Source organism: Stomoxys calcitrans, chromosome 1 (assembly GCF_963082655.1).
Source record: "Stomoxys calcitrans chromosome 1, idStoCalc2.1, whole genome shotgun sequence".
Taxonomy (NCBI): Eukaryota; Metazoa; Arthropoda; class Insecta; order Diptera; family Muscidae; genus Stomoxys; species Stomoxys calcitrans.
Window position 1 is genome coordinate 230,931,120 of NC_081552.1, and position 17,960 is coordinate 230,949,079.

The following is a 17,960-nucleotide window of genomic DNA, read 5'->3' on the forward strand; positions in this document are numbered from 1 at the left end:
GCCTTAAAAGGCCTTATCGGATGAAAGATATATATGGGAGCTGTATTTAAATCTGAAACTATTTTTATGAAAGTCTGCACACATATGAGGACGCTGAATAAAACACCTCATGCCAAATTTTGTAAAGATCGGACCAAAACTGTGGCTTCTACAGCCTTTAAAGGCCATATCGGATGAAAAATATATTGGGTTGCCCAAAAAGTAATTGCGGATTTTTTTTAAAAGAAAGTAAATGCATTTTTAATAAAACTTAGAATGAACTTTAATCAAATATACTTCTTTTACACTTTTTTTCTAAAGCAAGCTAAAAGTAACAGCTGATAACTGACAGAAGAAAGAATGCAATTACAGAGTCACAAGCTGTGAAAAAATTTGTCAACGCCGACTATATGAAAAATCCGCAATTACTTTTTGGGCAACCCAATATATAGGAGCTATATCTAAATCTGAACCGATTTCATTCAAAATCAAATCCTTGGGCCAAAAGAGACACTTGTGCAAAATTTCATGACAATCGGACAATAAATGTGACCTAAACTTGGTCACAAGATTATGATATAGCATCTAAAAGGTGGTATTGCCCCTTATAGGTTAGTTGGCGCTGCCCGACTTTGCCATTTAATAGTTTTTTTTTAACAAATTTTTACCTACATTTTCCTTTTGTTTGAAATTTTATTATCATTTGATTTTTTTTTATACCCTCCACCATAAGATGGGGGGTATACTAATTTCGTCATTCTGATTGTAACTACTCGAAATATTCGTCTGAGACTCCATAAAGTATATATATTCTTGATCCTCTTGAAATTTTATGTCGATCTAGCCATGTCCGTCCGTCTGTCTGTCTGTCGAAAGCACGCTAACTTCCGAAGGAATAAAACTAGCCGCTTGGAATTTTGCACAAATACTTCTTATTAGTGTAGGTCGGTTGGTATTGTAAATGGGCCATATCGGTCCATGTTTTGATATAGCTGCCATATAAACCGATCTTGGGTCTTGACTTCTTGAGCCTCTAGAGTGCGCAATTCTTATCCGATTGGAATGAAATTTTGCACGACGTGTTTTGTTATTATATCCAACAACTGTGCCAAGTATGGTTCAAATCGGTTCATAACCTGATATAGCTGCCATATCAACCGATCTGGGGTCTTGACTTCTTGAGCCTCTATAGTGCGCAATTCTTATCCGATGGGAATGAAATTGTGCACGACGTGTTTTGTTACGATATCCAACAACTGTGCCAAGTATGGTTCAAATCGGTCCATAACCTTATATAGCTGTCATATAAACCGATCTTGGGTCTTGACTTCTTGAGCCTCTGAGAGCGCAATTCCTATCCGATGGGAATGAAATTGTGCACGACGTGTTTTGTTACGATATCCAACAAATGTGCCAAGTATGGTTCAAATCGGTCCATAACCTTATATAGCTGTCATATAAACCGATCTTGGGTCTTGACTTGTTGAGCCTCTAGAGAGCGCAATTCTTATCCAATTTGAATGAATTTTGGCACGTAGTATTTTGTTATGATATCCAACAACTGTGCAAAGTATGGTTCAAATCGGTTCATAACCTGATATAGCTGTCATATAAACAGATCTGGGGACTTCTTGAGCTTCTAATGGGCGCAATTCCTATCCGATTTGGCTGAAATTTCGCAAGACGTTTTTTATTGTTACTTTTAACAACAATATAAAATAAAGTACAAGTCGGTTTATAACCTGCCATATAAACCGATCTGGGATCTTGACTTCTTGAGCCTCTAGAGGTCGCAATTATTATCCGATTTGCCTGAAATTTTGTACGACGGATTCTCTCATGACCATTAACATACGTGTTTATTATGGTCTGAATCGGTCTATAGGCCGATACAGCTCCCATAAAAATCGATCTCTCTATTTTACTTCTTGAGCCCACAAAGGGCGCAATTCTTATTCGAATTGGCTGACATTTTACACAGGTCTCCAACATATAATTTAATTGTGGTCCAAACCGGACCATATCTTGATATCGCTCTAATAGCAGAGAAAATCTTTTCTTATATCCTTTTTTTGCCTAAGAAGAGATGCCGGGAAAAGAACTCGACAAATGCGATCCATGGTGGAGGGTATATAAGATTCGGCCCGGCCGAACTTAGCACGCTTTTACTTGTTTTTGATTAAGCTCGTCTCGAATGAAAAACAAACAAAAATTGTAAAATTTAATGATCTCGCGGCAAAAAACTTGAAAAATTAAAAATTCGTCAGAGCCCGGCCAGGATTCGAACCTGGGCACACGGAGCAACAGCGAGAGCCATTGCCGTTGTCTTAGCGTTCGAAGCCATCAATGCAACTTCCAACAGATGCACAAAATCTTGTGTAGTACGGAAGAAGTGTAATTTGTCACAGAAAGAATGTCTGTCATTACACAAAAATACATGCATTGGGAAAAGTACAGCTAATAGACAGGGTTGTCGAGCGTGGTTAATGTGGTAATACGATTCAAAAACAACATGCAAACCCACGACCCTTGAAGTCATCACACCTAATATGGTTGAAAAGTCTTCTAACCATAGACGAAACGCGTCCCATAGTGGTTGGTGTGTGTTGCTATCATTGGCTTTCCTTTTCCATTTGCATCTCCGATCATCGAGCTCGTCTCGAAAGAGAAACAAACAAAAATTGTAAAATTTAATTATCTCGCCCTAATAGACAAAAAACTTGAAAAATGAATCATTTGACTCTTCTAAAAAATTTTCATTCATGCCTTAAATTTTTGATGGAATTTATTTCCAAAATAGAGGTTTCCCTTTGTACTCTGGAAAACCAGTATTTCACAAAAAATCGGTAAATCAAAGCTTTGATTCAATTTTTTCTCTGTGGGTATTTTATTGGCGTACTTGATAAAGGTCAAGATTTCGGGTCGGAAGTCAGAGCAAGAGTGAGTGAAGTATCTCTCACGTGCACGTGTTCGCCAAGTACCAGTATACAGACCAAAATGCCTAGAGCATAAACGTTCATCTTCGTTTTCGCCAAGCATTGTGAAGATTGTGGCTTTCGTTAGTGCTTTTGTTTTAAAGGGTTTTGATGATCGCTCTGTGAAATTGTTTGCGTTGGCTTTACGTCGTTTATGGGCATTTCTAGAGAGTCTATTATCTATTGGGTTGCCCAAAAAGTAATTGCGGATTTTTTTTTTAAACGAAAGTAAATGCATTTTTAATAAAACTTAGAATGAACTTTAATCAAATATACTTTTTTTACACTTTTTTTCTAAAGCAAGCTTAAAGTAACAGCTGATAACTGACAGGAGAAAGAATGCAATTACAGAGTCACAAGCTGTGAAAAAATTTGTCAACGCCGACTATATGAAAAATCCGCAATTACTTTTTGGGCAACCCAATACTATGTAAATATTAAAAACGAAACAAGAAGACTGAAAATTTAAAGCTTTTATGAATTTTTATTAGTATTGGAAATGCTAGAGATAAGTCATATACAGCATTTTTATTAACATTAATTAATGTCTTAGAATAATGCCTGACTAATGCACAATGGGATAATGCGTCGCTAAGTGTTGGAGAGGCCGCCTAACTCCCAAAAATCTCTGTAAACTGACATGAAGACCGTTTGGAACAATATGGGGTTCAAATGAAAGGTCTTTGGAAGTAGACTACATTATCGGCGCCCAAGTTTGGGTCAAGCCTCTGGGGGACACCAAAACACATTAGCGCCAACAGCGGTTAGGCGAAACATTTGGTACAATATTGGGTTCAAGGGAAATATATTTGGTAGTAGAGAACGAATTTTCAATCAACATTTGTTTCCGTGTCAGTCGTTCCATCCCAAAATAAACACCAAATGCGGACTTATGTGCCGACTGAGATTATATGGTGTTAGCTTAGTTTAGGTTGAAAAGAGGGTGTGGATATGAATCAGCCCCATGCCACTATGGACATACACCTAAGCTAGCAATCGGCTTTTTGTGCGCTCTAAAAACTAAAAAGTAACCTCGAAAAAGAAAATTTTAGGTTGGGAATTCCGTGGTACTTACAAAATCCTTAATTGTTTTCCTTACCACTCCCCTAAGTTGTTTCATGTCTGATATTGTGTCCCCACCTAAGTACGGGTGTCTTTTAGCCGCGAAAGCCGGGCAATGACATAGGAAATGGTCCAACGTGTCATCACTTCCCCACATGACCACATGCTAACCCTTGCCGCACCGATTTTGCATGAGTGAGCTCGTAGTCCTATGTGTCCCGTTATGATACCGAAAGCTATACTGACCTCCTTCTTACTTGCTTTCAGTAATAGCCTCATCCTTTCACGATGTGGATAACTCCATAGGATTTTCGCCGTCCTACCGACTGTTTCGGGGTTTCCACTGTTATATGGGCGTTCGTCGCCCACACCCTTAAATCGGACTGCGTCGACTCGAAAGGCTATGGGTTAACCAGAGGCAGTCCTCTGGCATTCACTGCCAAATCATCTGCCCTTTCATTCCCCCTTACTGCGTTATGTCGCGGCACCCAAACGATGCGGATTGTGCCATCCTCAGAGAAGGCGTTAATCTTTGTCTTACACTGCAAGCCTGTTCGCGGCATTAGCGTCCTGGTTATTATAGCCCTTATGGCCATTTTACTGTCCGTAAAGATGTTCACACTTCTCGCTTTAGCACCACACCACCGTATTCTGTGATCGCCCAGATCTCCCCCTGCAGGACCGTATTATGGTCAGGCAGTCTAAAACAGATCTCGGTCCCCGAGTTCTCAATTTAGACCCCCAGGCCCACGCTGTCCTCTAGCTTTGATCCACCCGTGTAACATGATCCTCCACATGGCAACACTAGGGTTCCCTCAGTCCAAGACTGTGCCACTGGCAGCAGCGCCTCGCTTTCAACTTCAAGTGTCGTCTCAGGAATCTGACGATAGGAAACCTCCTGGAAACCTAGGAAACCAGGAGGTTTCCTATCGTCAGATTCCTGAGACGACACTTGAGGTTGAAAGCGAGGCACTGCTGCCAGTGGCACAGTCTTGGACTGAGGGAACCCTAGTATTGCCATCTGGAAGATCATGTCGCCTCGATTATACCGCCATGATATGAGCTGCTCCCATCCTCAATCCATTCTCCCATCGCCTTAAGTCTCATAGCCGCAGTGGCTGCCTCACACTTAATCTGTTTGCCAATGGGTCGGATATCTAGAATAGTCTCCGGTTCCCGAGTAGTTCTCGGGTTCTCTGAACCTATTGTATGGTCCTTATGTTGCGCCTTTTCTCCATAGCAGTCCACCAAACTACTGAGGCGTAAGTAAGTATTGGTCTAATCACGCTCCTGTAAAGCCAGTGAACTGTCCTCGGATTTAGGCCCCATTTCGAGAATACGGCCCGTCTACATAGCGCTCAATATCTGTGAGTCTTCTTAAAACGCTCCTGAATGTGGGGTTAAAAAGCGGACTTTGCAAAATATGAAGGTTAGGCTAAGTTATTTTGATACCACAGACGGCTTGCGTCATGGCCCAAACCTGCGAGGCTCAAGGGTAAATACAATGCGTCTACCAACGGCCCCACATGTGGTAACCCACACATGAGTACCAATTTGATCCCACGTATTTGGACGTGTTCACCTCCTTGTTTAGGAGCGAAGCACTACCTAAAACTCCTTCCGATCTATGGGTCACGGCACCCGGTTGAAAACGCAACTCCACGCCGAGCTTATGCTCTACTCGCGATTTGGGTACAAACCACAGTCACCACATTACTCCCTACTGGGGCCTCACCATTGTCAGGCTAGAACCGAAGTTCCAGGGGCTCCAGACACCTGTGGTACCAGATTAAAATCTCCGGTCAGACTTCGTAGCCTTAAAGGACTACTACCAGTTGAACCCCAAACAGTTCCGGACTGGTCATCTGGAAGAAATGAATCGCCCCAAGCCGACCTCAAGCCAGCCTACAAAAGTATGCATCAAACATACAACAGGACGATATACACAAACACAAACAGGACACGACAGCCCTCACGGGCTATGCCACACATATCTGCATCAACATGGGACTCACAATCAACGCGGCCACCCTCACGGATGACCGAACACAACCACAACAGCTACGGGAACGAACGATGGGCAAACGCCGCTGCATCAACATGGGCAAGGCATGTGCCAGGCAATGTCATGCGCAGCACCAAATCACTCGGTCGCGCCAGTACAGCGGGACCTCGTTATGGATAACTAGCGTGTATTCATCCCTCCACTTAGTGTTGTCCGCCTCCTAAGAAATACTTCCCGGGAAAAGGTGGCCAGCCTTGCAATAGTCGTCTCCCACACCTCCTCGCTAATCCCCATCGCACCTAAATCTCTAATATCTGCATATCCAGTCCTCAGGTCTCCCACAGTCGCACAGATCAGTAGGGGACAAATTCCTCTGTTGTAAAAATGCATTAAAGGAACCATGTCCCGTCAGTATGAAGCCCAGACTTAGGCCGTAGCCAAAGTCCGGGCGGTCTCGTACCAACGTCGCGTCACGAATAAATTCGTAAGTCACCTGACCATTGTCACTGTTCGTCCATCTAGTTCTTCTACCTATCCTCAAGGTGCTCCAAAAGGAGTGCCTCCTAGTTCCTACCGTTGAACCATCCAGATCGCTTTAAAAACTCCAACAACTTGCGAATGTTCTCATCCGCTAAATCAGATAAGTTAATAAAGAAATGAGAACTTAGAGTGGAACTCCTTCTGACTGTCAATGTGGCACACCTCGCCGTCCTCATAGCTTCTGCAGAAGTCGTTACTGACAACCTGCTGTTTGTCACCAGTACATCTCCTCAAGTATAGATTTGTGACCATATGTCATTTGTTGCCCTTTGGACCTGTTCCTCAAGACTGAGCTTGCATGTCGCTAGAGTCATACCCACAGATCCCAGTTCCCTTGGTATGGTAGTTCCTAGTCTCGCAGGCTTATCCGCTCTTAAATTCCTTGGAATATATCTGTGGCTCGTTCAATTGTGAACTGTTCAGCCATTTCGTTCATTTTTAAAACAGAAATATTTTCCCCAGAAATTTAATGGCATAGACCAACGTAGCGAAGAGCTTAGCATGTTCACCTATAACGTTCAACGCCTGGTTTCGAACCCTAGCGAGATCATATGGGGTCCATCTTCGGAAAGCGGTTCCGAAATTGAATTTATCCCTAGGGGTGATACAGGGTGGGTTTTTAGCCGGTATAGTTAATAACGCAGACCGGCATAAGGCGAGCCACGTACTCTTCATATACATAAAGCATTTGCCCACCCTGACCCGCAAAAAAAAAAAAAACAAGTAAAAGCGTACTAAGTTCGTCCGGGCTGAATCTTATTACCCTCTACCATGGATAGCATTTGTCGAGTTCTTTTCCCGGTATCTCTTTTTAGGGAAACAAAGGGTAAAAGAAAAGAATTACTACCCTATTAGAGCTATATCAAGTTATGGTCCGATTGGGACCATAATTGAAATGAATCTTGAAGACCATAACAGAATTGCGCCCTTTAGGGGCTCAAGAAGTAAAATAGGGAGATCGGTTTATAAGGGAGCTGTATTAGGCTAAAGATTGATTCCGACCATATTTGACACGTTAGATGAAGGTCATAAGAGAAGCTGTTGTACAAAATTTCAGCCAAATCGGATAATAACTGCGCCCTCTAGAGGCTGAAGAAAACAAGATCCCAGATCGGTTTATATGGCAGCTATATCAGGATCTATACCGATTTATGCCATACTTAACACAGTTATTGGATGTAATAACAAAACACCTCATGCAAAATTTCAGTTAAATCGGACGAGAATTGCGCCCTCTAGAGGCTCAGGAAGTCAAGACCCAAGATCGGTTTATATGGCAGCTATATCAAAACATGGACCGATTTTGGCCATTTACAATACCAACCGACCTAGTATTTGTGCATAATTTCAAGCGGCTAGCTTTACTCCTCCGAAAGTTAGCGTGCTTTTGACAGACAGCCGGACGGACGGACAGACGGATGGACATCGCTAGATCGACTTAAAATGACATGACGATCAAGAATATATATACTTTATGGGGTCTTAGACGCATATTTCGAGGTGCTACAAACAGAATGACGAAATTAGTATACCCCCCATCTTATGGTGGAGGGTAAAAAAACGGGTATAAAAAAACGGTTCATACAAGAATCCTCGATTTAACTACCATATAATCCGATCTTTCGATTTGACTTCTTGAGACTATAGAGGTCGCACATCTTAACCGATTTGGTTGTAATTTAGCAAGTGGGGTTTTGTTAAGATTCCCAACAACTGTGCCGGGTATGGTCCAAATCTATCCATCCTATCCTGCCAGATCCGAATGACCCGATCGGGAGACTATATCGCCCGAGTTGACTTCGTGAGCCCCTAGAGGGCGCAATTCATATTCGATTTGGTTGGCATTTCTCATGTGGCGGTTTGTTATGACGTCCAATAACTGTGCCGATACCGCCCTAGGTATTGACTTCTTGAGCCTCTAGAGTGTGTAATTGTCCGATTTTGCTTAAATTTACTATGAGGCATTTTGTATGGACTTTTGTACAAAGTATGGTAAAAAAAGTTTTGTTTTTTCGGGACACTCTAATGTATATGGTTATATCTCATGCTTATTCAATAGCTATATCTCACATATCGTTAAGCATTTTGCTGTTAAAGGATAATTGATAAGTTTTGTCATCATTTCGTTTACTGAACCGTAGTTTTAAAATACCAAAATGTTATAAACTATAAGAACGGTAGTTGGCGGCTACTATTATTATTTCCAAACTGTTTGAACAATATGTACAAATTGCTAGTAATTAATATTTGATTGGTTCGAATATTGTATGAATGTTATATGTTATTAACGCTACTACACCGTGCTACATAGTTGGATTGCCTTGCCATAGGTTTGGCAAAAATGGCTGTATACTGTTAAATGGTTAAACTGTCTTCAGAGCTGTAACAAGAGCATACAAATGTTCCTATGTGGTGCCCATCAACCAATAAAGGGTGAAATGGCAAATTTTTCTCATGAACATTTCGCTAAGGAACAGGAGCAAACTTCTCACATATCAATGAGTGCAGTCCGATTCAAGTTTAAGCGAGTCCGAACGGCGTGCCGCTGTGCGACACCTCTTTGGAGAGCAGTTTTTACATGGCAAAGTACCTCACAAATGTTGCCAGCATTAGGATGGGAAAACCACCGCTGAAAATTTTTCTGATGTTCTCGCCACGATTCGAACCCAGGCATTCAGCATCATAGGCGGACATGCTTACCTCTTCATTACGGTGTACTTTAGGGTGTACTTTCAAAAATTTTGCCCTCGAAGAGACCATTAAGTCTTCCGTTTCTTCGGGAGACGTTTCGCATTTCAATGATTTCTGTTCGATTCAAGGTTAAGTTCAATGTTAACAGCGAAAACCGAGTTCAAACAGCGTGCCTCTGGGCGACACTATTTTCTGGAGAAGTTTTACAAGGCTGAATACCTAACGAATGTCGCCAGCATTAGTGAGGGGATTACCGTCATAGTAATCATAGGCTCCTCTCTTAAGGGACCAAGTTAACCTGCCTTGGCCCAGAAGTTTAGTTTTTGATTCGGATGGTATAATTTGAAATGTAGTGTAGGGCTGTTGTATGGCTTCGAAGCATAGACGTGCGTCAGCAAATGAGGCAGTACTTGGAGTGTTTGAGAGAAAGATCCTTCGTTAAAATATAAATTTCTGCATTGACGGCAAAAATACGAATCGTATGAGGAGGTTAACCACGAGCTGTATGAGAAGGTTAGCGTAGCTAAAGGTATCAAAATACAACGGTTGCTTTGCCTAGGTTATATTGTCAGAACCAACAAAGAGGCTCTAGCTATGAAGTTCTTTGAAGGCTATCATAATGGAATACTCAAAAGGCGAAGACCAAAACTCCCATGGAAAGACCAAATGGAAAAGACATATCGAAACTGGTGGTCAGAGATTGAAAAAAAAGAGCAGTAGATCGCAGCGTTTTGGAAATCCATTCTACGTTCGCCTAGTGGAACAAAAGTTCTGCAATGGTCACCTCACACTATTTTGTGGAGAAGTTTTACAAGGCTGAATACCTAATGAATGTCGCCAGCATTAGTGAGGGGATTACCGTCATAGTAATCATAGGCTACTCTCTTAAAGGCCAAGTAAACCTGCCTTGGCCCACTTTCACTTTTTGATGCCCGGAAGTTTAATTTTTGATTCGGATGGTATTATTTGAAATGTAGTGTAGGGCTGCTGTATGGCTTCGAAGCATAGACTTGCGGCAGCAAATGAGGCAGTACTTGGAGTGTTTGAGAGAAAGATCCTTCGCTAAAATATAAATTTCTGCATTGACGGCTAAAATACGAATCGTATGAGGAGGTTAACCACGAGCTGTATGAGAGGGCTAGCGTAGCTAAAGGTATCAAAATACAACGGTTGCTTTGCCTAGGTTATATTGTCAGAACCAACAAAGAGGCTCTAGCTATGAAGTCCTTTGAAGGCTATCATAATGGAATACTCACAAGGGGAAGATCAAAACTCCGATGGAAAGACAAAGTGGAAAAGGACACATCGAAACTGGTGGTCAGAGATTGAAGAGCAATAGATCGAAGCGTTTTGGAAATCCATTATAAATACGTTCGGCTGGTGGAACAAAAGTTCTGCAATGGTCACCACGATGCGAGATGCCAAATCTGCCCTTCTTCATTAGTACGATGCGTATAGGACCACTTTTTGATACAGTCTCCATATAACCGATCAGCCGATTAACTTGATGTAATTTTATTACCACGATATTTGTAATGGTAAATTCTAATACCTCAGTAGCGCAGAATAAGGCATTTCCGCCTATGCCGCTTGGAGGCCACCGTAGCGCAGAGGTTAGCATGTCCGCCTATGACGTTGAAAGCTTGGGTTCGAATCCTGGCGAGACCATCAGAAAAAATTTTCAGCAGTGGTTTTCTCCTCCTAATGCTGGCAACATTTGTGAGGTACTATGCCATGTAAAACTTCTCTCCAAAGAGGTGTCGCACTGCGGCGCGCCGTTCGAACTTGGCTATAAAAAGAAGGCCCCTTATCATAGAGCTTAAGCTTGAATCGGACTGCACTCATTAATATGTGAGAAGTTTGCCCCTGTTCCTTAGTGGAATGTTCATGGGCAAAATTTGTTGTATTTGTTGCCTATGCCGCTGAACACCTGGGTTGGAATCCTGGCGATAACATCAGAAACATTTTTCGTCGAAAGCGGTTGGTGTGTGTTGCGATCCCTGGCTTTCCTATTTGCATTTGCAAAGAAAATCTTCGAGCATTGAGCGCGTCTCGAAAGAGAAACAAACAAAAATTGTGAAATTTAATGATCTTCGCCCTAACAGGCAAAAAACTTCAAGTGAAGGAATTCGGCAGGAAGCCCGGCCGGGATTCGAACCTGGGCACAGGGAGCAACAGCAAGAGCCGTTGCCTAGTGTTCGAAACCATTAATACAACTTCCAAAACATGCACTAAGTCATGTGCTACCATGGCAGTAGTGTAATTGTTGCAGACCAAAAATCTGTCACTATACGAAAAAACATGCATTGGGAAAAGTACAGCTAATAGACAGGGTTGTCGAGCGTGATTAATGGGGTATTTTCGTTTTCGCAATAAATACGATACAAATGCAACATATCAACGCGCGGTCCTTGAAACCATCACACCTAATATGGTTGAAAAGTTTTCTAACTAAAGACGAAACGTGTCCCACAGTGGGTGGTACGATCTTTGGCTTTTCGTTTCCATTTGCAAAGAAATCTTTGATCTTTCAGCTCGTCTCGAAAGAAAAACGCACACAAAAAGTAATTATCCCCTCCTAATGCTGGCGACATTTGTGAGGGACTAGGCCATATCAAAACTTCTCTCCAAAGAGGTGCCGGACTGCTTTATTGTGCCACGGAGAGCATTTTTATACCCACCACCCACATCGAAATATCCATTTCCGATCCTATAAAGTATATATGTTCTTGACCGTCGTAAAAATCGGAGAGGATCTAGCCATGTCCGCCCGTCCGTTTGTCCATCTGTCTGTCCGTCTATCTGTTGAAATCACGCTACAGTCTTTAAAAATAGAGACACTGAGTTAAAATTTTGCACAGATTTTTTTTATACCCTCTACCATAGGATGGGGGTATACTAATTTCGTCATTCTGTTTGTAACTACTCGAAATATTCGTCCGAGACCCCCTAAAGTATATATATTCTTGATCGTAGTGACAGGTTAACTTAAACGTCGGTCCATAACCTGATATAGCTGTCATATAAACCGATCTTTGGTCTTGACTTCGTGAGCCTCTAGAGGGCGCAATTCTTATTCGATTTCAATGAATTTTTGCACGAAGTATTTTTTTATGATATCCAACAAATGTGCCAAGCATGGTTCAAATCGGTTCATAACCTAATATAGCTGTCATATAAACAGATCTGGGGACATCTTGAGCTTCTAGAGGGCGCAATTCCTATCCGATTTGGCTGAAATTTTGCACTACGTATTTTATTCTTACTTTCAACAACTGTGTCAAATAAGGTTCAAAACGGGTAATAACCCGATATAGCTGCCATTTAAACCGATCTGGGATCTTGACTTCTTGAGCCTCTAGAGGTCGCAATTATTATCCGATTTGCCTGAAATTTTGTACGACGGATTCTCTCATGACCATCAACATACGGGTTTATTATGGTCTGTATCGGTCTATAGCCTGATTCTGCTCCAACATAAATCGATCTCTCTATTTTACTTCTTGAGCCCCCAAAGGGCGCAATTTTTATTCGAATTGGCTGACATTTTACACAGGTCTCTAACATATAATTGGTCCGAATCGGACCATATAGTGATATCGCCCTAATAGCAGAGCAAATCTTTTCTTTTATCCTTTTTTTGCCTAAGAAGAGATGGCGGGAAAAGAACTCGACACAAGCGATCCATGGTGGAGGGTATATCAGATTCGGCCCGGCCGCTCGCTTTTAGTTGTTGTCCATAAGCAGGTTAAGTTCGAAGATGGGCTATATCGGACTATATCTTGATATAGCCCCATATTGACCGATCCGCAGATTTAGGGTCTTAGGCCCATAAATGCCACATTTATTATCCGATCTTGCTGGAATTTGGGACAGTGAGTTGTGCTAGGCCTCCGACATCCATCTTCAATTTGGCTCAGATCGGTCCAGATTTGGATATATAGATGCCATATAGACCAAGCCATCGATTTAAGGTTTTGGGCCCATAAAAGGCGCATTTATTATCTGATGTTGCCTAAATTTGGGACAGTGAGTTGTGTGAGGCTCTTCGAAATCTTTCTGCAAATTGGCCCAAATCGGTCCAGATTTCGATATATCTGCCATATAGACCAATCCCTCGATTTAGGGTTTTGGGCCCATAAAAGGCGCATTTATTGTCTGATGTTGCCTACATTTGGGACAGTGAGTTGTGTGAGGCTCTTCGGCATCTTTCTGCAATTTGGCCGAATTCGGTCCAGATTTTGATATAGCTCCCATATAGACCGATCTATCGATTTAAGGTTTTGGGCCCATAAAAGGCGCATTTATTGTGCGATTTCGCCGAAAATTGGGGCTGTGAGTTGTGTTAGGCCCTTTGACATTCGTCTTCAATTTGGCCCAGATCGGTTCTGGTTTGAATATAGCTGCCTTATAGACGATATCTCGATTTAAAGTCTTCGCCCCCATAAACATACAAAATTGGACAATGTCTTGTGCTTATTAGACGACTGAATGTCCGTGCCGAATTTGGTGCAAATCGGACCATATCTGGATATAGCTGCTATGGGGGCATTTTTCACCTGATTATGACGAAAGGTGTCTACGTATATACCCAAGGTGGTGGGGCCGAACTTTTCGCCTTTTTACTTGTTTATATTACAATTAGATGCTCATTTTAATTTGTCTGAAAATTATCAATATTCAGAAATTCAGAATTCCCTGTATATCTAAAGGGTGATTTTTTTGAGGTTAGGATATTCATGCATTAGTATTTGACAGATCACGTGGGATTTCAGACATGGTGTCAAAGAGAAAGATGCTCAGTATGCTTTGACATTTCATCATGAATAGACTTACTAACGAGCAACGCTTGCAAATCATTGAATTTTATTACCAAAATCAGTGTTCGGTTCGAAATGTGTTAAAATTTTGACAAATTTTGTTCTCTCTTTCAAAGAATTATTTCTTTTAAATTTCAAAATTATTCTTTCAATAGTTTGTGGTCTAGTGTGGCGATAGCATCATTTCTGTAAGATCATTAATAGAAAGAAAATTGCCAAAAGCTTTAAAATCTTGTATTCTTTTGAAATCCATACCAAACTTCCGTCTATTGTTTTTAAAGCGTTTTTTAATTCTTATTTGTTATCGAGTCTTTGTGGCTCCAGCTCAGGCAGTTTTCGTTTAACATATAAAATAAAGTCATGGCAAGAAAGAGGTCAGCATTATCTAGCAAGCAATCCCATCCTAAACATATCAAACGAAAATGGTAAGAAACCAAAGGCAATACAGTAAATTCTAATTTGGTTCAAAATTCAGGAATATTTTTAATTAAGATGTTTTCTACTCACTCACATAGAAATTTCTCATAGTGGCCCTAGCCTTATGCGCCAGCGCTTTAGCTGATGTCTCCGAATTGGGATACAACTATGAACAACCTGCTGCATCAGCTCCGGTGCAATCGCATGCTGTTGCTACCACACATTCGTATGGTGCCCCAGCTCAATCTCAATCTCAGGGTCATGGTCATGCCGCTCAAGCTCATGCCGCTCCAGCACCAGCTGCTTCCTACTCCCAAGCTGTGCATGCACCTGCTCCAGTTCAGGCTCATGCTCCAGCTCAGTCTTATGGTGCACCAGTGCAATCCCATGCCGCACCTGCTTCCGCTGCTATCCACTCCCATGCTGCCCATGCTCCCGCCCAGTCTCATGGTGCCCCAGCCCAATCCCATGCCGCCCCAGCTCCAGCTCAAGGATATTCCTACTCTGCATCGGCTTCAAGCGGTTCTCAAGCTTATGCTGCTGCTCCCAGTGAATCACATGTAGCTCATGCTCCCGCTCAAACTTATGGTGCTCCAGTTGCTGCTCAAACTCATGCTGCCCATGCTCCTGCACAAAGCTATGCTGCTCCCACTCAATCTCAAGGTCATGCTCAAGTTCATGCCGCTCAGTCTTATGCTGCACCTGCTCCCGCTGCCCATGCTCCCGCTCAAAGTTATGGAGCTCCTGCCCCAGCCCCCGCTGCATCTTACTCTCAGGCTACCTCAGCTTCTCTCGCTACCCAAAGCCATGCCGCGCCTGCTCAATCCTATTCTGCTCCCGCTCCAGTTGAGTCCTACAATCATGCCGCTTCTGCTACTTCTTCTGTTGCCACCGATGGCGGTCATGATCTGACCAATGAGGGTTATGTATACAAGACTGTCCGTCGGGTGGTTCACAGAAACCGTGTCTAAAATATCACTTACACCACTCTAGTCATTACCGATTTTGTTATGTTGAAAATTTGCTCCTGAAAAAGCGTAATAAAAACATTTTGTCCTCGAACTGAAAGTGAAAAGTGAAACTCTTTAACTATAGAAACAACAAAATACAAAGAAAATTAGTTAACAGTGCTCTGTTAATCACTTAACATAGCTCTGTTAAAATGTCAGGTTTGTGTCTTGGCAAAGTTATATTACAATTTTTCTTCACGGACATGGCGAACTCAGCACGCTTTTACTTGTTTTTCCTTTATTCAAGGACAGAGAGGTGGTCTTAACACAGATAAATGCTATATGATCAATTTTGACCTCTCTGCCTTCTCTCTGTTCGTGTTGGCGTCTTCGTTCAATTGATCCATTTGCAAACAGCCAATAGATGGCGCTAATTTGTATGTTAGTGCGTTACTCGCTTGGAGTATTAGCTTAAGGCCTACAACATTGGTCATCATGTGGTTGTTGTCTATAAATGACTATATGACTATCTATTAAATTTTCATTATTTAGCCTTTTTATACTCACCACCATAGGATAAGGGTATATTCATTTTGTCATTCCGTTTGTAGCACATCGAAATATCCATTTTCGACTCAATAAAGTATATATATTTTAGATCGTCGAAAAATTCTAAGGCGATTTGACGATGTCCGTGTATCCGTCAGTCGTAACCACGCTCCAGTCTTTAAAAATTAAGTTATTGAGTTGAAATTTGGCACAGACTCGTATTTCTTCTATACGCAGGTTAAGTTTTTGAATGGGCCAAATCGGACTATATTTGGATATAGCTGCCACATAGACCGATCTGGCGATTTAGGGCCTTAAGCCCGTAATAGCCGTTTTTTTTTGTCCGAGTTCGCTGAAATTGGAAACAGGAAGTTGTACTAGAGGTCCCGGTATTCAAACCGAATATGGCCCATACGGCCATATTCGGCCTTTTTCGATAAAATTTGAAACAGTGAGTGGTTTTAAGCCTCCCGACATCCGCCTAGACTGCCTAGATATCAAATCGGCATTTGTTATCCGACTTCGCTGAAATTTGAAGCAGTGAGTTGTTTAAAGCCTTCCGTCGTCACATCTAAATATGGTTTAGATCGGACTATATTTAGATATAGTTGTCATATAGACCGATCTGCCGATTGAAGGGCTTAGGCCTATAAAAGCGGTTATTATTATCCGATTTCGCTGAGGTTTGAAATAGTGAGTTGATTAAAGCCTCCCAACAGCCGACCCAAATATGGTCCTAATCGAACGATATTTAGATATAGCTGGCATCTAGACTGGTCGGCCGATTAAGGGCTTAAGCCCATAAAAGCTCCATTTATTACCCGATTTCGCTGGAATTTGACACAGTGACTTGTATTAAGTCTCTTGTTTTCTGACCAGCAAATGGTCCAGATCGGACAATATTTAGATAAATTGTTGCCATAGAGACCGATCTTCCTATTTAGGGTCTTAATCTCGAAAATAGCGGATTTGTTCTCGGAACCTGAATCTTATATGATCCAGACCAGCCCCCATTTGCATATTACTATGGATGTGCTAGTGGAGTTGTTGTAAAAGAGGATGCACAGGTAAAAATAATTTTAAAAAACAACAACTTTGGTTGAAAAAAACACCAAGGAATTTGTTAATTTTCCTCCAACAATTTATTTTGAATTCAACTACCCAAAGTACAAAATTGTTGTTGAAAGACACTATTTGCAAACCAACATACAACAACAATATATCCATAAGCAAGACAAAAAACCATCTAAGCAGCCCACACGCATGTGCTTTGCTACGGGTGGTGGTGTTAAAAATGTTAACAATTTTGGTGCCGCAGAGTATTGAACTGATGATCTCATTTTTGGTAGTCTTACACGCATCCTCTAGCCCAGCGACATCATCTTCTTAATGATGAAATAAATCAAAAGGTACTGCTGCACACTAATAAGTGTCGCAATTAATTAAATTGAAAAAAGGTTAAACCATTCTAAAAATTTTTTCCTGAATACGAAACTCATATATATTTTATGCCGAATTTTCTAAAATAAGTTAAAAGAAAGAAAAAAAATTTTTTTTTTTTTTTTGGCCGACCGGGGAACTCGAACCTGGGTTTGCAAGTCATGAATGGCATGGGAGTTTTGTGCTCTACATGGTAGTACGCCTAGTTTTACAACTATTGGGTTGCCCAAAAAGTAATTGCGGATTTTTTAAAAGAAAGTAAATGCATTTTTAATAAAACTTAGAATGAACTTTAATCAAATATACTTTTTTTACACTTTTTTTTCTAAAGCAAGCTAAAAGTAACAGCTGATAACTGACAGAAGAAAGAATGCAATTACAGAGTCACAAGCCGTTGAAAAAATTTGTCAACGCCGACTATATGAAAAATCCGCAATTACTTTTTGGGCAACCCAATAGATCGATCAACAAAATTTCAATAATTTTGTCTGTCAAGTCTGAGTTTGGGCGTTTGAACCGAATTTTTATACCT

General features: G+C 41.4%; 1 protein-coding gene across 1 annotated transcript; it reads left to right on the top strand.

Moving 5' to 3' along the window:
• Window positions 1–9,871: 9,871 nt before the first annotated feature.
• On the top strand, window positions 9,872–17,314 carry LOC106094301 (skin secretory protein xP2-like). Its single transcript, XM_059368808.1, has 5 exons — window positions 9,872–10,020; window positions 14,228–14,260; window positions 14,397–14,511; window positions 14,588–15,415; window positions 17,156–17,314. The coding sequence occupies exons 1-5, from the start codon at window positions 9,872–9,874 to the stop codon at window positions 17,312–17,314; spliced, it is 1,284 nt and encodes a 427-aa protein (XP_059224791.1).
• The last annotated feature ends 646 nt before the right edge of the window (window positions 17,315–17,960 follow it).